The sequence below is a fragment of the Aphelocoma coerulescens genome, chromosome 13, assembly GCF_041296385.1.
Source record: "Aphelocoma coerulescens isolate FSJ_1873_10779 chromosome 13, UR_Acoe_1.0, whole genome shotgun sequence".
NCBI classification, from domain to species: Eukaryota; Metazoa; Chordata; class Aves; order Passeriformes; family Corvidae; genus Aphelocoma; species Aphelocoma coerulescens.
The window spans coordinates 4,998,103-5,019,861 of NC_091027.1; the positions used below are offsets into that span (position 1 = coordinate 4,998,103).

The 21,759-nt window shown below is 42.6% G+C and overlaps 1 protein-coding gene across 12 annotated transcripts in view; it reads right to left on the reverse strand.

Annotated features, from left to right (window-relative positions):
• SGCD (sarcoglycan delta) overlaps positions 1-21,759 on the reverse strand; it is a 504,819-nt gene that overhangs the window by 54,211 nt on the left and 428,849 nt on the right. For all 12 annotated transcript variants that reach the window (XM_069028492.1, XM_069028495.1, XM_069028490.1 and 9 more), the window contains 2 exons: positions 3,609-3,696; positions 1,260-1,379 (listed from right to left, as the gene is read on the reverse strand). In XM_069028492.1, the coding sequence (XP_068884593.1) occupies positions 1,260-1,379; positions 3,609-3,696 (208 nt within the window). The remainder of the gene's footprint in view (positions 1-1,259; positions 1,380-3,608; positions 3,697-21,759) is intronic.

A 21,759-nucleotide genomic window follows, 5' to 3' on the forward strand; every position in this document is an offset into this window, starting at 1 on the left:
CTGTAACACCACAAGGATTTTGAATGGGCCTCTTCAAAGTTTTAAGCTAAAGAGATACTCTTAATTTTGTGAACTTCAACATTTATCCTGTAAAGCCCACCTAACTTCTTACAGCTGGTGACTGAACTAGTCCAGTGTGTAACAACAGTGACCTGCAGAGAGCTACACCCCACCTGCCCACAAACAGGAGCCATCTAGAACAGCAGGACATCAGGCAACTAAAAATGTTAATGACTGGATACCAAGTCCCATTTATATTACACATAATATACTATTAAATATCTAGAAATAATAACAATAATGATGATGATGATGATAATAATAATAATAATAAATACTATCTATATCTATCTATCATTCCAAGCTCCTTATTGATCTGTTTTTACAACACAAGTAAGGAACAGTTTGGAATGAAAAGATGCATCCAAAAGAAGCCACTGTAAAACAGGCATTGGTGCCTCCACAGAGACCAGCAGCACTGTTGTGTGACTAACTGTGACCAACACTGAGCTACCCGCTCTGCTCCTATGTGAAAACATTCCTGACCAAATCCCAGATTAACCAAAGAGCGTGGATTGAACTGGGGAGCACAAAAGTTCAAGTTCCAGACAGTTAATTTCATTTAACTATCAAATAAGTTTAGAAATTTACAATTGCCACAACTGTTCTGTTTCTCCAAGTACTTAAAAAAAAAAAAAATCTGAAGAAACAAGGAAGAACCCCCCACATCCCAAACCCAGAGTGTATCCTCAGTTTTCATTAAGAAATACCAATGTAAAGCCTGGCAGGCAGCCCAGCTGGGAAGGCAGATCCTCCTGGTGTTATTTTCAGAAGGAAGGAGGAGCTGGTGACAGTGCTGGGACCAAACTCATGAACCCTGAGGTCTGCCTTTGCACAGTGACTGTAGACATGGGCACATCCTTGGGGCAATCCCTCAGTGTCCTCCATCCCAGATCCAAGAGATAAAAGTTTGTTCAGTTTCAGAACTGGTTTTAAAGCTACTTCACTCAGCCAGACAAACCTCTTCCAGGGGAGTTTTTTTTTCTGGAGGGGAAATAACAAACTGTGCAAGTTAAGAAAGTCCTCACATAGAAACTCCTGCCCATTATCTGCTTGGAGAAGATTCAAAGCCGTAAGGACAGCACAAGGTTTTATCTCCAAAAGAAACTTTCAGCAAGTAGGAAGGAAAGTCAGGCAAAACTATACTCAAATTTGAAGAGGTGCACATTAAAACTGTGACTTAATGAACAATCTCTTACCTAGAACTCTCAATCTCTCCGCTCCAACCACCACTTCGTTGTCATCTGCAGAAAACAGCAATTTTCCAGAGAGGGTTTTCACCTCAAATTTTTGGCTGTGTGCTTCCACTGCTTGGGGGCCTAGGGGGAAGAAGCTTTACTTTAGGGAAAAGTATAAGAAAATCACACTGTAGCTTCATACACTCAATAAACCCATTTGCTGAGTAATAACAGCTCTACAAATTGCATTCAGAGACACCAAACAGGGAGGCTTTTTAGATCTTATTAGAAAAGGGCAGTTTTCTACCCAAGTAACAACTGCTCAACTATTTCTGCTTATGTTTTTGTTAATGCTTATGTGTGCCATAAAATCACCACTGAACTTGAGACAGCTGGGATATTTTTACAAAAAGACAGACCCATATGTGAAACAGCAATGAACATATCCAGCCATGCTTTGAGAGCACTGGTGCAGGTGTAAGAGGCAACAAGAGCTCCTGGGCCCATTTTGCTTGGACTGATGCTGCAGTGTCAAAGATTCCTGGTTTTCCACCTTTTAAATATATCTGGATTAAAATTCTGCCAGTATCATGCACAGTCCAATTAGGGGGAAAAAAAAAAAAAGACAAACACCAGCACTGGAGCAAATGTTTTGTTTTAGACCCCTTCAATCATGCGCAGGCCAAGAAAAATGGCATCCTCTCACACTGCAGAAAGTTTTTAGACAAATGAAACTTTCCTTCAAAGATCTTATTTCAATTCTGCTGCTTTTCCTGCAGGCTGCTGTGCCCTGCAGTGCTGGAAAGCCTCTGGCAATGTGTTTTGTTGTGGGGTCTCATAAACATCAGCTGCCTGAATAGCGATTCTGTGCAGGTTTGTGGCTCAAAGGCTGCAAAGAGTTACAAAGAGGCTGCCCTGGGTTACTGACCTAGGCCAGACTTTGGACAAATCACCACTAAACAGCCCTGCCAACTGCATCTAATAAGCCACAGCCCCCCTGGAATATTATCCTGCACAAGGCAGGTGACTGGACTTTGCATTAATTCTGGCCATCTTCATGACCAGTCTCATTTCTCAAAAGACAGGAGAAACAACACCTGAAAGCCAGTATTTTCTTAAAAACTCCATCCCTACCCAGCATTTCCCTGCACAGGTCACCTGTGCTGGACACAGAATCATGCATGTGGTTTGCACTACAGACAAGTGAGGCCATGCTGAGATCCTTGGAAATACTTAAAAGCTTGTGCAGCCACATTGAGAAAACTCAGTGCTTTAAATTTGATTTGTGTCTTGCTTATTAACCACCTCCCCTCCCTGCTCATCTTTGCAGCATGGGACCACATCTTTGCTCCACTGTGACACCAAAGCTGGTGCTGAATGCATAAAATGCTCAATAACCAGAGCATCACACTGGGAGGTATCACTGAGTGTGTCCTCCCAACCTCTCGAGACACAGAGGTGCTTAAGTGAACCAAACACCCTCTTGAAAATATACAGAGAACCAACAAACTGAAGACCTTCATTCTGAATGTGACAATCAGGGAGCCTGGGGTTGAATTTATTTCCTTCCTCCAGGCAAGTTTCACACATGCTGCCTAAGTAATTGCTCAGTGAAGCTGCATATTTAATTATTTAATACTGTGACTAAAGGCCAAGATGTTATATAAGCAAAACAAGCAACCCAGTCTCAACTTAGAAACACGTTTATGGATTACTGGTTTTGCCACATACTTCTCACAGTCCATGTATAAATCTCAGTGAATATATCTCTGTCCCACATCAAATATACATTATATACCTTATATACAGTGCCATATACCTTATATAATGCATTAGGCTCTTTCAACCCAAATTACTCACACCTTCATTCAAAAGCTGCTGTGCCCTGGGGATTTATGAAACACCCATTTCCCCATCCAACACACTCATGTTTGGGAGCAAAAGGAGTTCTTCATCAGCAGAAGGACTTTAAATAGCAAAGTGTTGCCACAGTTGGGCTCCAGAGTTCCCAAGATTTCAGGCAAGTTATAAATGTCTTAGAAAAAACCTGTGCTTGTTACAACAGAAATGTCAGCCTGGCATATGTTCTTCTTGACCCTGATGTGGTACAGCAAACACTTCTAACTCTGGACTGGTTTTCAAATGAAAATGATGGTTTGCCTTGTTATCAGACAGCCCCAGCCAGTTGCTTCTCCAGCATGGCTTTCATGTCTCTGCCTTTGTTTCTACAAAGTGGAGTGAAGTTTTCATTGGTACTCCATGAGACACAATGGGCTCCCCTCTGTGCGCTGTCTGAAGCCAGCTCAGCATCCCAAAACACCCACTTCCACCCCTGCTTAGACCCTCCAAACAGCCTTTCCCCCTCCTTACCTGTTACAAGGCGAGTGAGGACTTTCGTGTTCTCGTTGAGGATGTTCACTGTCACGTTTCTGGCGGACTGGAAGTACAGTGGGTTGCCCTGGAACAAGACCACGAGACCAAGGGTGTGAGATGGGGATGGCTGCCTGGGATCTGCCTGGGTGAGACATCTGGAACTTTGTCCAGCACTGACCCCAAGGCTGGGGTTCACCTCCCCTGCAGTAACTCTTCCTGTCCAGGATAAACCCAGAGTGGACACCACAGCTCTGGCTGGCCCAAGCAGTGCCTTGCTGAGGGATGGTTGCCTCTATTGCTGGTATAAGCCAACCCAACCTGGTATTTTAAAATGTGCAGGGAATATCAGACCTGACCTAAGCTTCCCAAAGGTTTTGGGAGGATAGTTGACTGCAGCAGCACGTTTCAGAGGTAAATCTGAAAAATTACAGCTTCTGACGACTCCAGTGGGTGACAGTGTCTGCCCACCATGTGAGTGAGCCATGCCCAAGGGCTGGGGAGGAGAAAATCTGATTAACATGAGTGCCTTAGATCTCAAAGCACTTGTAAACCATCTGGCACGTTTCACCACCACACTGTGGGCTGGGATGCCAGCTTGTGACCCATCCCACCAGGTCTGCAGAACACAAGACACGAACTCTTCCCCACTCCCCACTTGACCATAAAGAGTTCTAACCAATTTCTCATTTCTATGCTTTCAACACACCTCTGAGAGAAGAGCCAGAGCAGCTGGTAGCACACAGGAGCCACACAGCGACCTGGCAACATCCATCTCAGGTATTTCTCCTGCAGAGTGAAGCCAAAAAGAACCCACAGCTCCAACCATCTGGCTCCTCCTGTGTGCAAACACAGCCCAGGCACCGGGGAACTCATGTTTTCCACAGGCAGCCCCAGCCTGCCCAGTTGGTTCCTCAGGGGCTATTAGCCACCCACAGCACTAGCACAGGGTGACCCCAAATCAAATCAGCCAAAAATCTAATGTGCAAGGCAGAAATTCACCGCCAGCACCTCTTTGTAATGCCTAAAGCAGGCAGCTGATCAAATTCATCAACTGACTGAGACACAGGATCGGCAGAGGAGATAAAAAAGCAAGAAAATCAGGAAGAAGTTGAAAATTTTTATGCCCAATGTCTTTTTCCAGCATTTCCAAAATCTTTCCATTAGGAATGAATAATCAGGATGGGGATAGAGGATCAGGTGGGTCAAGCATGTTCTCCTTGCCTCCTGAATTTGTAAGGAACACAATATTTTCATAGATGCCATTTTTTCTGGATCATGGCAGAAGGACTAAGTTGTCTGCATATAAAATATAACAGGAACACAGAAAGGATTCATGGGAGTCCTGTGGTGGACTGGAGCTTCAGGGAACAATCTAGTGATGGATGATTCTCAGTGGTGTCTGCAGAAAATAAACCTCAAGAAACTAAAATAAACCCAGCCTCACACGTGATCAAATATTCACAATAATTACATTTGTTGCCTTCACTGTTTTTGCAGCACATTCCCATGGGATCAACCCTTCAGCAACAAAGGGCGAAATGAGGTTTATTTGATCAATTATAACTAGAACATTTTGGCCACATTCAGACTATTTACAACTAAATAAAAAAAAAATAATAATAAAAAGAATTCCACTTAATCATTTCCAGATCTTGGACAAGTTTCAGAAGCTCTTGGTGCCTCTGTCCCCTCATACACTAAATGAGGACAAATCATCCTTCTATGCTTCTGCAACGTGTCTGACAGCTTAAGTAATATTGTATATGAAACTGAATTATGATTAATAATTTAGAAGTAAGGATCAGTGGTAATGACTTGTAATGATTCTCCTTGTCTCTAGTTTTTATTTGTGATCCTCTAGAACTTCTAGAAATTAATGCTGACTCTTACTATTTTATGGTTAACAGCTCAGAAAAGATGGCTTCACTTGAAGCTCAGGCACCTGATTTGAACACACCCAGCAACAGGAGTTTACTGCTGCATATCCACTGCACACCTAGAGATGAAGGATAGTTTTAAAGGTAGATGGTTACAATCTGCATAATGCATAGTCATGGGTGAGACTGTAACTACTATAAACACGCCACAGGAAGCACAGAAAAGTCACTTTTTTCGACTTGTACTATTTGAATTTTGCTTATGGAGTTTTCAAGCAGCTGGAGTGTTTTGGAAAGGCCAAATTCAGGCAGGAAAAATAGTTCAATCCCCGTGACTTTGAAAAATCTGTTACTGCTCTTTGTGATATGAGAAGGCGCTACAGAAGTACTACAAGATAAACCAATATAAAAAGTCACAGAAAGAGCTGCTCTGAAGAAGACCTGCAAGACAAACTAAGAGCTGGTACCCACCAACAAAAGACTTAGAATACATAATCAGACCTGGAAATGCTTACCCCGGCATAGTCATCTCATTCACTGATTCAGAACTCAGATTCATGCAGCCTTCAAAAAACTAAATTTCCCTAATGCAGGATGTTTTTATTGGTCTGCAGGGAAAGAACATTGGAAGCACTTAATGCAATGCCTGCTCTCATTTCCATAATTCTTTTTCCATTAAGGAATGAAAAAGAACTGAAAAAATTACTCCCTTTTGCTGAAAATTCTGCAGATTTTCTATCCACCATCTTCTGTTTACAAAGGAAATAACACTGACATCTTTTAAACACTGAACATTAAAAAAAAAATTTCCTCTGTTGCAAGCTTGATGATGATGTCAGCTTCTTTCAATCACACAGAACAAAATAATGAAAACATTAAAAGCCAGTTAGGATTTACAACTGAAAAGACAAAACGTTCCCCTTCTCTTACACTTTCATGTTACCATGACACAAAATGAAGTATTCTGATGCATATGAGCAGGTGGAAATCCAGATCAATATGGCATCAGCACCACAATAAAATAGCTATGTAGTGAAGCAATATTTTCATAAGCTGCCATAGCACTTGACAGAGCTGGAGTTAGAATATCAGCATGCAATAAACAAGCACATCTTTTAAAGACTCTTTGGGCTGGTCATGCACTTTCAGCTCACCATGAACCTACTATTCATCTCTGCAGGAAATCCTGGAGAGTAAATACATCATTCTGCCTCTTACTCCAGCTCCCCATTAGCAGACCCAGTGCCTTAAAAATAATGCAAATGTTTGCAGACACACAACAGCATTTGCCACAGCTACTCAATATATTAAAACACTGGACACATGATGCAAAGAAGGAATATGGGAAGTGCAAAAATACGTCAAAACTGCGTAGCTTGGTTCCTCATCAAGCAGTGAGGTGTCCAGTAAAACAGAGAAGACTTCACAAAAGGTATCAGCTTACTGTTTGCTAGATTAAACACATGGCAAAACAAGCCAGAACAGCTCACTAACTGTCTTTCTTTGGCTCGCTTTGGAAGAGATGCTAAAAACTCCCAGATTAGAGACTGAAATAGAAAAAGCCCTTTGACTGACATCCTTACTTTGCAGCTGAAGCAATCCCAACCAGTGCTGTCTTCAGGGAAATTCAGTACTTTAACAGATGTCCTTAGACTGTTTCAGGGAATTATTAAAAATATTTGGAAATCCTTTTTAATTTTTACAGGCAATTTAAAAATAATGCTTCACAGTTGGCGTATTTGTAGTTCAGATGGTCAGAAGGAGTAGCTTTGATTTGATCCAATGGATTCAAAGACTTCACACAGTAAGTGCAAGGGAAGCTTGTGGAAATAATGGAAGTGGTGAATTTCCTGCAGGCTTGACAAAGTAATGGTAAAAATAAAATCTTAAAGCATAATCTAGCTCGGCAAGGAGCAGTCTATGGAGAAGTCACTCAGAACACCATTTTCCTGCTCAACTCCACCTTTCACTGACATTACAGGAAGCAAACACTGCTCTGTGCACAGCTGGACTGTCAGAAGGCAAAAGTTTCTTTCCTGTAAAGCAAGCAGCCAGCAAAAGCTCTCCTGGTTCTGCTCTACAGCCACAAGTGGCAGCTCCCACCTGCCTGCACCCCTGAGTGCCATTCTAAGTTGCTGCTGACAGTGGGGAAGTTTTGTGTGGGTAATAAACATACTCCTTTCTTCAAGTCCAACCAGTCCTACTACACCAGAAGCTAAATGTGGTAACAGCAGTAACAGCAGTGACACTTTCCTGCATTGCGTTTTCCACTGGTAGGGACAACTTGAAGCTGCACTTCAGTTTTTTCTGGCTTGGAGTAGCAAGAATTCATCACCCAATAACTGAGAGACAAAGCAATAATTTTAGGGCACCTGAAATGTCCTTCATTAAGAATGGTAAACCTCTAATGAAAAGCCCCAAAGGCATCACACCTCTGGAGTTTTTCTTCATGTAGCCAAGCCCAGAGCACTGCCGAGGACACCACACTGCGTGCAGCTCATTAGTGCAGGTGTCAGGCATGTCCCCTGCCCCACCAGGAAAGCTGACCTTGTGACCTTTACTCTGTTATTTCTGGTCAGTTGACACAGACATGCTTAAATTAGTCTTCCTGACCCAGTTTTGCACATTCCCATACGACTTGCTCCTCTTTCAAAAGGAAGCACCAGGAATACCTCACTGTGTGACGCTCAACACGGAGTTTCCAAACCACAAAGGTCTCCGGAACACGCTGTGAGCACAGCCAAAAAAAAGCAGGACCTGTCCCAAAGCCAGCATTTCCTCCCCCTACTCCTGCCTTGAAAAAATAAACTCCTTTGGAGAATGTCTGATGCTGGAAAAGTTCAGAGTTGCCCTCATAAAACAGAGAGTTGGGAGGAAATTGAGTAAAACCCCTTCAGAACTGATAAGAGATTCTGCAGGAATCAGGCAACTGGCACTGCCATGAGTGTCAGCAAACCTCACAGAGCATTGTACAGGCACCATGCACCTCCTGAAGAGCAGACAGGAAGCACTGCACAGCATCTACCTTTGGCTGTGAAGAAGACAAACTTGGGAGAATCTAACAAACCCCATCCCTAAGGTCCTGCTTGGAACAGCAGCCCGATCATCATTTACATCACCACAAAATCTAGACTTCATGCTCAACTTGCAAGCCAATGATTACTGTTCCTATTTCAAAAGCTCTTCCTCCTTTTTCTTGTCTAGATCTCCACTGCAAGAAAAGGATTTTTCCCAGAGGCCTCCTGGCACAAAAAATTAAGGCATGCAGCTAAATCCATAGGTGATAGACTGAAAATAGCCCTTAATATGATTTAAACATACTTTTTGTTGTTTAATCACTGAGTCTCTTTTGATCTTGATTTTGTCCTTCAAACAGCTGAACATAATGTTCATGTTACTAAATCCCTTTCTTAGTAAACCTTCTGATTTGACAGTGTAAGCTGTTCAAAGCAGAATGAGAGCAAACCGTGAATGGAATTGGTAACAAACATTAAAACAAATGCTATAAAATGCCCCAGTATGTGCTAGATGTGTGTCTGAAGATGGTTGCTTTTAGGAAGGAGGCAGCAGGTCCAGTGGAGATGTAACAAAACGTAGTTTGCATCCTCTTCTTCCAGGAAACAAACTTTATCACAACTGGAGTGTGCCCAGGTCACATAACCTGGGTCAGTGACAGAGCTGACACAGCCCTGACCTGTAATGGGCACTCAAAAAACATAAATGTAGCATCATGAGCTTAGTGTGCTGTGCTACAGTTTCTGACACTTTATCAAGCATTCTAATGCTTTAACAACAAAAAAAATTTCAAAAATTCAAAAAAATTCTGTTTTCTAGGCAAATAAGGCTCAGTCACCTTCACCAGAATATGTTTTAGAGTACCATGAAGCTCGGAAAATACTGTGGCCCCACTCAAGGTTGATATATTTTAATGGTACAGATAGAGCAGGTTGGAGTTTTATGTCCAATGCCACAAACCCCTCTCTTTTATGGTACTTCTTGAAGTTCATTTTAATAACAATCGAAACAAAAGATAAAATTCCTTCTGCTTCATTAAAGCAATTATATCTTTGACTCTTCTTTTTAAAGTGCAAAGAAGGCAGGTCTGTGATGTGAGATCTAATGACTGGGCTCTGCCTCTGGAAGGCTACCCAAGGGGGTTTGTATCCTTCAAAGTGATTTATTTCTGGCAATCTAGGGGTTTCTCTCTTTAGAAGAATACCTGTAATAATCTCATGAACAGAGTGTTTTGAGAGATTGGCTGCTTCTTCAAGATGCCTAATCAGCTACTTTGCAGCTGAGACTCTTCTGAAAATTAAATTACACCATGTCTGCTGACATTAAAAAACAACACTGAAAAATTTCCAAGGCATTACATCTGCCTTGACTTCTTTGCTGTTCTCTTTTCTTTTTTACTTCAATGACTTATAAGGAAAACCACAGGTGACATGATGAAACCAAGAGACACACACATGAAAATAAAATGCAACTGTGCATGTTGGAGTTCTATTCACTATCCACAGGGGTGGGAAATCTGGGTTTGTAGCACCTGATCTGCTTTACAAATATCAGGTGTTTGTAACATCTGAAGGCTGCTGCACATCCACAAAACTTCCTCTGTTGGTAGGACTGAACTGATCATTACTGCTTTGGAAAAATGTCTCTGGTGCATTGAAGTAAGCTCAGCTCCAGGAGTTCTCCAGTAAGGCACGCTCAGACAGCTGAAATGAAGAGAGCAGCACAACTTGTAAAATTACCAAATAACTCTGAAAATGCTTCAAGCTCTTCACTGCACTGAGAGTTCACCCAGAGGTGATACAGCAGAGTCAATCAAACGTGTGCTGATGATTAACTTGGCATCCCTGGGGAACAGCTCTCCCTTGTACAAACAAAGCCAGACTCAAGCCACGCCAAAGCTCTAAAACAGGACAACAGCAGTCCTGGGTTCTCAGCACATTGCTCATCCCTTCCAGTATGAAATCAACCAAGTATTCTCTAAACATTTCAATTTCCTTGAATTCCTTTGCAGAAAAGCCAAGCTGCAGCTGCTGCTCAGCAGCAGCTCACTCCAATCTGATCCTTGTCTACAGGAGGTGTTGGAGCAGCAGGACTGTGGATTTGTGCTAAGTTATATCCTATTTTCTGCCTCGGGCTGTCCTAGTTATGATCTGAGTCCAGTGGTGACAGATCTCCTGCTGAAGTAAACACACTGTAGGTAGCCACAGGAGAGAAGAGAGCTCTGTTGAGGCTTAAAAATATCCTAAATCATCCAACTACACAGCTACTCCACTGCTTGTAACTTTTACTCCAGTCAAGCGTGCAGACCTCCGTTCGTGTATTTTCATTTTTATGGCCTTCCTGGTGTCCCAACTGCCTGCCTTAAACATCTTTTAAAACCACCAGTAAACCACGCTTCACTATCTATAAAAGACATTAGAAGACAACAGCAAAATTATACAGAACTACTAATTTCTGAGTTATTTTCCCTTACCACCAGCATTACTTGGACCATACTACAACCAGAAACAATTAAGATCTCAGTGAGGGAGGTGAGTACACGTTTAAGAGCACATTCTGTTAATACTAAGAAAAGCACAGCAATATTTTCCAGAAGTCAGATTCAGCAGAGACACTTGGGCTCTGCAACGCTCACACATCCTTTTAGGCATTCTGTTACTGCACTGTGTAATGCTAAGTTATATATACAGATATTTTTCTCCAGGAAGGCTAATAACGTGGATACCTCTGAACACTGCTTTGAAATTACAGCTTTCCTTTGCTGCATGTCATGGATTGCTTACTTCTGGTATTAGATTATAAATGGCCATGCCAACTTATGTGTGCGTGTACAGCACGAAACACAGGCAAGCTCCTAGCAGAGGCCCCTGGTGTGACTGAAATTCAGCTGCTGCTAATAAGAAGAAGGGAAAACATTTCCATCTGTCTGGATTGGGGAAAAAGAATCCGTGAGCCTCTGATTCATCTGCATCCATATGCTGGTATGTAGACAATGCTTATGGACACACAGACATATGTGAGGTAGCCAGCAACAGGAATCAAATCAATCACAGATCACAGCATGTGATTTGCCTAATTATGAGTAACACCTCACATTTTTTATCTGTGCAAAAAGCACTCTGTGAGCGAGCAGATGGCGCTGCTAGGGGATGGCACCAGCCTCGACAGTTGCAGATGCAGAGCATTTACACAGCGCGCTGAAAAAATGACACAACACAAGCTGCTTCCTGGGAAAAAGACTCAAATTGAACAAGTGTCACCAAACAAAATACACGTATTTATTGATGTTCTGAACTTATCTGATCCAGCCTCTCTCTTCCAATATATGTGCAGGCCAGGGAGTGATGCTATCTAGACAGCTTTGAAGTCTCTCCGAACTGCCACGTGAGCTGCCTAGCACAGAGTAGTGGAGGTGCAGACCAACCTGAGTCTAGTTACAACCTACAAACCATTTAAATCCACACAAGCAGAATCAATAGGAAGAAGCCCTGCAGAGAAAGCAATTACACTGCAAAAGCAACTATATTACAGCACGATGAGGGCTAGGAGGCAGGATGCAGGCAGCCATCCTCACTTCTGTGATTACCCACTGCAGTTCTCTCCAATGCATCTGGCCTGTGAAATGACAAGGTGCAGCCTGGACATGTTCCTGCAATCAAAGTGTTTCAGTTTCTGGGCTCCTATCACAATTATAAAGCTCTTCTTTATGAGCCCCATCCTTCAGGTTTGCTGTGCTCCACGGGTAAATGCAGGGTTGTGCATCAGGAAATATGTTTGAAGGGCACAGTGAACTCTCCTTTTCAACAGCTTCATGGGAGTAATAATCTCATTTCCTGGATCTGCAATTATTTGTTCATTGGAGACTGTCCACTTGCCACTGCATAAGACAAAAAGAAAGATCATCTGACCATTCCTGGTGATAGAAAATTCAGGTTTTCTATTCCAATTCTTTTATTTGCGGTTTTTCTGCCTTTTTTTTTCCTGAGCTGCTGTAAATGCATGCTCTGGTGTGACAGGTTGGAAGCAGCTATAAAATGATTGATGAAAACCATATTTAGGCCTTGTTGTGGGAATATTTATTGTAGAAATATGCTCAGTTAACCCTGTAGGGGAAGGACAGAAAAGGAAGGCTGGGCCTACGACTGTACCTCTAATACCAAAATAATTTGATCTGCTTTAGTTATGATACAGGGTTATGGGGTCACAGAAACATTTGCACAAACTCTTTTTGAATTGCTCTTATATAAACACTTTGCTTTTTCTACTGAAATGATCAATACTTGGCTTTAAGAAGGATGCTCTATGCGTCTGCATGACCAGAGACTTCCTTACAAGAATAAGCAGAGGGGCCAAGCTCTGAGATGCAGAGCTGCAGCAATTCAAGTGTGAGTTAATGTCAGACAGGAACCATCTCAGAGAGGAAAAACTACAAACCTCCATTGCCTTGGAGAGGCTGAATGCCCAACAGCCAAGGCGAGAGGGCACTTGGACAGGTAAAAGGACAGATGCAGTTAAGTGTGGGACGTGGAATTGGGCTGATCTGGAGGGAAGATCCTAAATCATGCTGAACACTGCCACACTGCACACATGTACCTACACAGAGAGCACGGCAGCAAAGCTCTGTCAGCAGCACAACTGCAGGAGGTGGATGTTTGTGTTGGGATCTGGCTGTATCTTGTGGCTGCCACTCAACAGACACTCCTGAGTGTCTGCTCTGGGGGGAAGAGAGGAGAGAGCACAGGGTATTGCTGTGGTACAGGGCTGATGAACAAAATTACATCCCTAAGCAGCTCCACTGGGGAGCTTTTCCATGCCTGGAAGAAGACAGGAAAGTTGTTTGGGGAAATGGTGAGTAATGGCAAAAGCAGCCAAGGAGAATGGGATGTGTGAAGGTAAAACAGAGCCCAGGGAGGAATATAAAAGCCAAGGACCCCGATTACTCTTTGGGCAATCAGCAGGGTGGCTCAGCCTGTCTGTTGTCTCCCATTTTGAAAAGGCATTTTTCTGCTGGTGTTTTTATTCCTGAAGTCCTTTCCAAACTCTGGAGGAACAGAACTGATCAATGAAGACACCCAACCAGTGACTCCTACCAGCAAAGGGCACAGGAACGGTCCTGCCTGTGTGCTCCTGTGTTCCTGTTTCTTCTGCTTCACCTCTGCTACACCTCCCAGCGTGCTGCATGATAGATAAAGCTGCAGAGAGAAACAAAAAACCTCCTGCTCTCCCAACTGTGTACCAACATCAAGGCTCATCATTTATAAATAACAGTTGGGTTCTTCCGGAAACACAGAGCAAAGGTCAGTTTGCAGGAGGAGCTGGGGTTTTCAAGAGGTAGCAGAATACAGAGAAAGTATTTTGGCTTGAAGCAACAGCAGACATGCAATCAAAGGTGCTTCTCAAGGCAGCAGCTGTGACAACATGAGTGCCACTGCCCTGTGTGGCCTTTACTTCACTTAAAGAGTGAGGGGTGTTCTGCAAAAACCTGGAGGATGCAGGCTCTGAACACCCAACCACGGAAAGCAGCAGAGGAGCCTTGTTCTGGCTCATCCCATCAACTCACTGCCTTCCAACCACGGACACCAAGACCCTAAATCAGCTGGAGCTTCAAGGTACTCTCGACCTTTTACAGCAATGAGTGTGCATTTGGATTATGGGTTATTTGGCCATTCACTGGGTGGCTTCACCTGCATGTAGGACACAACAGTGAATCTGCCTAAAGGGAAATACCAGCTGCTGTAAGGTCAGCTGTGCCCACTCCTAACCTGCAAAATATACCTAGAAAAAACAGGTTTTTAAGAAAAATAAAGGATTGTTCACACTCTTACTGATCAACCCAATCAAAAGAAAGACAACAGCTTTTGGCTAAAAAACTGAAATCCTTTCTGGAGAGTGATGCTTGATCTATCAGACAAGTGACCTCTCTTTTCCCCTCTATCAACCCACTGCCTTCAGTTTATTTGTTTCTCTGTTTTTAAATATGTCTTACAAAGCTTCTCATTGGAAAAATCCACATCTTACTCTTCATCTGTGCTGCCTTGGGCTGCAGTCCTGTCATATCACATCCAAGAAGGCTCAGTTTGCACTAGCACTTCAAAAAGACTTCCCAGGCACTGAGATGAGCAACACGGATGATTCAGTGAACAGCAAAGCTTCTCCCCAAATCAGTAACCACCCATTCCTGGTGCCACAGCTTTTGCACCTGCTGCTGGTTGCTCAGCAGAGAAGCAGACCTGAAATGTTCACCACTTTTATTCATTGGATGCCCCATCACAAATCAGCCCCTTGTCTAAATCAAGACAGAACCACTGGAATCAGACATTGTTTTGCTCATGGAGAAAAAGGAACTAGAAGCAGAATATCAAGCTGCAGCTGAAAAGAAAGAGAAAATAAAAAGCTTAGATCATAAAAGCAATTTTAATTGCCTAGTTTTAGATTACTAGTCAAGAATCCAACAAAGTAACCTGCACTGACTAAGACACAGTGGAAATCTTGGCATTTACTCAACATTTTCATGAACAGTGATTTACAAATCACCGCTGCATTTGAAATAAACTTTAAATAAATCCTTTCCTTGCAGATCATAAAGAAGAGTTCTCCAAAGGAAGGTGTGCCTGTGTCCTTAGAAGGGATGTTTCTGGGGGAAGTTGGATGACAGCAGCACTGGATGGTTGATCCTCCCTGGGGAACCTCAGAGGTTAAAAGGCAAAAGCCAAGGAGGCTTTAGCTCTACTCATGCTCAGACAAAAAAATTAAGGCTTGAAAGTGAGGAATCTCCTGCAGTTTTATGTAAGGATGGCAAACAAGGATTGTGCTTGATGGATGAACAAGGGAGAAATACTGTGAGCTGGAGCACTTTAAGTTTTCTTTTTGTTCCATAGGTTATTCTGCTTCAATGGGAAATGAGGAGCAGACTCCTGCTAGTACTTCATACAATCTGCCTCAGAAAATTTTAAGGCCACGCTGGAAGCAGGCCTAAAATTCCCACTGGACTCAGAATTACAGGACATCAGAAGGAAATCAATGGACATGTAACATTTTATACTGAAAACCGGGAGTAAATAAAGAAAAAAAGAAACAACAAAAAACCAGGCACCATGGAAACTGCTTTCTTCCACCACCCCCCAAGAAGACAACTTTTTACTGCATGTGCTTTTATATGAAACATATTCCAACCAGGAAGATGTCAAAAGCCAAAGAAATGGTACTTTTTCTTTCAAGAGCAGCAAATTAGTTTTTCCCAAGATCCTCAATAAATTTGTCCTAAAAGAAAAGGAGCAAATTAAGTTTTGTTTTTACCTGTGTCCTTCTTTCTCCAAATACAACATCTGTTATTTAGAAATAAAACAATCAAACAAGTATAGCAACTGGTAAATGAAACGTGGAAAATCTGACTTTGCTTCCCCTGTAGATCAAAGAACACATGAACTGAGCTGTCTGTAAAACCAGTTCTGTGTGCCTGCACTTCCCAATGACTGCACAGCTTGTCTTGTCGACTCCTGCCTTATAAAATACATAACTTTCCTGCCAAAATAGTTTTGATCAGCAGAAGAGCTGCAGAAGTGTTTGCTGTCCTGTGGTAAGAAGTGACAAAGCTCTGCTCTTGAGGCCGCTTGGAAACATGAGAAAACCACAAGTTTTCTTTATAATTGGATCTTCCTATTTGTCTTCCAGTGTTTCCGTTTTCTGTTCTTCTCTATCTTCCCTCTACCCATGCCATACCAAGTTTTATTTCTTTTTCATTTTTAGTATTAAAAAGTTGTTTTTGTAGTTCAGCCTCTACAAAGCAGCCAGAATCCTGATTGTCAGCAGCAATGTCTAGACATGGTAAATCCTTAAAGTCAGCGCCTTTGCACTTCAGAGAGATAACTGCAGCCCACAGAGTCACTCGTGTTTTCCATACCCCACTGTCCTCCTTTCACAGCTGAAATACAAGAGATTTCTGGGATCATGGCAAAAATGCAATGCAGAAGGTGAGAGCCCACAGAGCACCCAGCCTTAGCCAAGAGCTCACTTTGAGCTGGGATGCCCATCACTCGTTGTTGTTGCCACAGGGTCCAGCTGCAAATGTTTAGAATGAAGAGGAGGTGGGAGTTGGATGGGAACAGCAAAACCAACACATGATCTGAACAGTTTCTCTCCCCTCACACAAGCGGCTCAAGCGAGAAATTTCACTTGTCAAAGGGAAAAAGCAAAATACATTGAGAGACCATTTGGGAAATTCTGTCTCCTTCATGTTTAGCTCCAGAGATGTTAACTTGTCCACATCAACTCCAAACTCCCTGACAAGACGGTGAAAAATGCTGGCTATAAAGTGCTTATGCACCTTATGGGGTCAGATGCTTCTGCAATGATTATATCCCATTTTCTGGACACAAACCCTCCCCTGAGGTCAGGGTAAGAAACCACAAACATGTGGTTCTCCCAGGGTTAGGTCAGAGGTGTACCCAAAACACAAATATAAACAAAAGCTGAAATAGGTAGCCCACCAGGCACAGCTGATTGGCTTTAATAGGTGTTGATTACACTGCCCATATTGCATGAAATTAAAAAGCTTACAAATGTTATGAGCCATTACCCTTCCATTTAAGAGATCTTATGACAAGTTAGCAACATTTAATGAAATCCTTTTTAAAATGCCAGAGGCAGTCTCCACGAGATTTTGCTTTGAAATGCAACTTGTGGAGTTATTTCTGAAAGTTTCTCTACATCAGGGCTTCTGCTCTTGCACATCTTTGGGATGCTCTGATTTGGAAGCAGGTGGGATACTTCAGTTCCCTGTTGTGCCCTCAATGTGAGGCACACCACACCAGCTCCTTACAGAAACCACCAGGAACAGGCACAGCAGGATTTAATTCTGATGTTGACACAGCCCTTCAGTCAGCCTACAAAATTCCCTGCAAAATTCAAAGCTGAGAGAATTCTGACCAATATTTCTATGAAGGTAAAGGGAAATATTTTCATAGTTGCTGTAAAATTTACTTAACTTCCACCTTTTCAGCACACTGGAAATATCACAGAGCCACTAACTGCCCCCAAGGCGCTGGGGCAGCCAAGGTTCACACTGAAGTAGGCTCTCTGGATTTCATTGCTTCAGGATGAAATTTATTATTGGAGAGCATATCAGTTTTATAAATCCCACGGGACACTCACAGCCTACTGCTGTGCACAGACTCAAACCTGCTTTGGATGGTGATGGCAACAATATCTGTACATCAGGTGAGGGCGTTTCTGCCAAAATGATGCCTTTTGCAACTTGTTCTTTCACTGCATCCCCCGCTGACTGCCAGCTCTCCTCTCTGCTGGTCTCTGTGGGGCAAGCAAGGCTCAAACTGACCCAGCTGAGAGACACATCTGTGGCTAAAGCACATTGGAATCTAACACAGCATCCAGAGTGGTGCCACAAGGAATGATTAACAAACCCTGCAGGGAGGACAGGAGATGGCCAGGCATGGCTGCAAGAAGTTTGTTTGTCTTGGCTCTGCCATTCACAGCAACCTTGTTCTTTTCTTCATCCCAACTTCTGAACCAAAAATCAGCCAAGGAGCACCAAGCTATGAAGATGCAGTCCGAGGAGGTGCTGCAGAAGTCCATCTTGGGTAGTGGGAGACTTTTTTACCTGAAGCTACAGTGGCAGCTAAACTGCCCCAGAGGCCAACATCTCCTGAGCTGGCAGGAGCTCTCACAGGCTCAGATGTGTCATATTATGCAAAGAAGATTCCTCTCTTCCTTGAAGAACTAGTCCCTAAGGGATTGGTGAAATGCTGGGAGGAGCAATGGCTGCAGAGGTGGTGGGAGCAGGCAGGGACAGCTGAGTGATGGCAGCATGGTGAGACAATCTGCATTTCCTCATTTCCACCCTGTGAAGGTTTCAGTGAACACGCTGAAACCCTTAAGCACTCTGCTAGACCAAATCACCAGGAACTAATTCAACATCCTTCTATTTCTCTGTGAACTTTGAAAAAGGAAGAAAAGGAATTATTTTGTCTCCTCCCTCAAAAAATAGTAGCCTTCTTTCATGCTATCTATCTAAAAGCTACATTTCTACTACACAGTTTGAGCCTCTTACAAAGTTGCAATTATCTTGCCATCTGCATTCCCTTTTTATCCAAATTAGTATGTTATATTGCTTATAAATATGTATTTATGGCTACGAGGCAGGTATGCCCCACTGCGGGCACATGTCACTGTTTAATCCAAATACATGGATTATTGTTTTGCAGTGTGTATTTTTATCTTGGAGGCAGGCAGCCCTGCAGAGCAAATAATACAAAAGAATACAGCCATTCCAGAAGTGCTTCTGTGCTTTAAAATTATAGCACTCTCATTCCAGAACTGAACACAGTGAGACGAGTACGTTGGCAAAATAATTATTTATCATTCTTAAAAGCTTCCTTTAGCATTTCTATCATTCAAATACTCACTGGGGAAAATGTAAAGGACAGAGAAGCATATTTTATGCACTTGCTGGTCTAGCTTTTATGCTGATGAGAACTTACTAAACACCAGTAAAGGGAACAGCACTTATCAGCCCTAATTCACAACTGTGAATTTTCCAGGCCAAACAAATGCCCTTGCAGAGTTCCAGACAAGTGTTAATGAGAGCCCCAGTCCTCCTTCCTCTGGAGTCACCAGTTATTTTGCATGGCTTCACATGAGGGCAGGTTTGCTCCAACAACCTGAGCAAGCACGGTGCTCTCAGGGAGACACTCCCTGCCACACTGCGTAGGACAGGGACCTCTAACATCCCCCAAAGAATGGAAAATAACAAAAAGACCCAGCCCTTTGCCTCAGGCTTTTTTTTCTTTGATGCACAGGATTTTTCTTCCAAACTCTTTCTTTCTCCAGCTGATAAAAAATAATGGGAAGCAGACCTTCAACATGAAACCAGCTACATACACTAAGAGATCTCTTTATAAAGATACTTGAAAATCTCCTCAAAATCTGTTCAGAGAATTTTGCCATCCCTTATACCTGTGCAACAGCAGATCTTGGAGCTCCCCCAGGTAGAGGGTTGGTGCCCACATTTAATTCTGTGTTCCCAGACCCATCAATGGAAGAGTCTGCAAGAGACCTGAAGGGACAGGACCCCAGTCAAGTGCTTTTTACTGAAGCAAAGTCAAAGTTGTCAGGCAAATCCATATTCTTGCCTTAAAAGCACTCAGTGTAAGAAAAATAAAGCCCAGGTGTAAACATTTGCAAACTGAGTTTATTTTTTTCTATCTATGCACTTGAAATGAACATTGAAAGGGCAAACCCATCCTAATCCTATCATGGCAATGTCTTTCTCTGCTTCCTAAAGCTGAGATTATCATCTCATTGGTTGTCAGACAGCTCCTGAGAGAAGTAATTCACTGGATTTTCCTGTGTAATCACAGCACAGGATTTTATTTCTGCTGTTATCAGGATGGAAAATGCACACAGCTTGTTCTGTGTCTTGCCCCTTTCAAGTTACTTACAGACCTGGATGTGCCAAGCTTCAAAACACCCCAACTGCACTAAGAAAGCTAAATCTGGGCTAACTCTAAATTTCAAGAAACTTCCTTCTTAGCAGCTCATCTCAACATAGGCAGGAAAATTTCCAGTTTTAAATTTCTATTCCAATTCAGGCAATGAAGACTGAAGTCCCCTAAACTGTTGCCACAACTTTCCAGGACATAAAATTAACGATTTCCACTGCTGTGTACAACTTTCAACCAAAGTTGGTCTGATTTACAAGCAAGCAGATGGTTCACACGATAGTCCACAATAAATTACAGCAGTTAGAAAGACAGCTACATTTTGAGAGTGACAGTGCAGCTGAGCTACAGATGGGTTTATAGATGACCCTTCCAATTTTTAATAATCTTCATAATTTATCTGCAAGTAAAGAAATGTGAGAATTCCTAATGCACCTCCTTGACTAAGTACAAATCACTTCTGTTTACACAGGCAATACTTCACGGTCCAGTTATCTTCTTAATTAAAGGCAGCAAGATGCTCATGTTCCATGCAAGTGGCATGGAAAACACTGTTTTGTGTGCAATATGTTCAGCTGGGAGTTCAGGATGCTCTGAACACTCCTGGAAAAGGGAACACATCCATCTCTTCTCTTCAACACAAGGCTACAACGGTGCAAACACTGCTGCCACCAGTTCATTAACCTCCAGCTAAACTTTAGGCTTATAAAATAACAAGGTTACATTTTTTTGCAAGCTCTGATACTTGAAAACAGGTTCCTAACCCATACTACAAAGCCAGTACTACTGAGTCAGGAATAGGATGGATAACAGCAGGAACAGAGACCTCCATCTCTGTATAAAACCAGAAGGGATTTGGGGGGTCGCTCTTGAGGGGGTGAGGGAAAAAGAAAGCAAATATGGGGGGTGTCAGGTGCAGAAAGAAACTGGCTGGAAGCAGCTTTAAGAACTCAGTTCATGTCAGTGACTTCTCTGTTCTGGGACCAAACCACATCCATCCAATCCTTCTGCTAACACTTCTGAATTTCAGCTGCAATGAGAAGCACATCTAAGAGCAGCTCCTCTGTCTGTGAGGTGACAAAGGTGAGCTGATGAAGGGAGGTGATGAAGGGAACAGAACCTACCAGGGCTCTTTAAGGCACAAACTACAGAAGCTCAGAGGTTCCCACTCAGCAGTCTCTTGGGATGGCATTTGAGGGCTTTTCCTCCTCTCCAACCCTTGATCTTCCAGCCAAACCAATTTGAAAAAGAAATCCACTTTTAAGTGGAAATCCAAACCTGCCATTAAAACAGAAGGCAGAGCTCCTAGGAAAGCAAGTCCATGTGTAATTTTAATTACCAACTTCCTGGGATTCAAGAGATGCTGCAGAGAAGAAGAGGCACCAGTGACAAATCCAAGTTTTCAAAAATAATCACAATTCCCATTTTGGAGATATTCTGGCAGGGGTTGCCCAGCTCTGCAAGCAGCTCTGCAGCACATGGGGGAGCAGCACCACAGAGACACACGAGTGGGAAAATCCACAGGCCATGGGACTCTGAAAAGTGATTTTTCCCTGCCCTTTCCAGGCAGCAGCAATGCTCCTTCATCCACTATACAGAACAATACTGAAGTTAAATTTGTTGAGCTAAAAAAAAAAAAAATTCTTCTATAAATAACCAGCTTCTAAAAGTCTTTGGAGTTTACATGAAACCATTATTTATTACTGTACACAACTCTTAGGTTGTTTAATTAAACATATGAAAAATCGTATATGTCAGATTATTTCTGGGATGCTCTTTACTGTTATTTGTCATATTTGT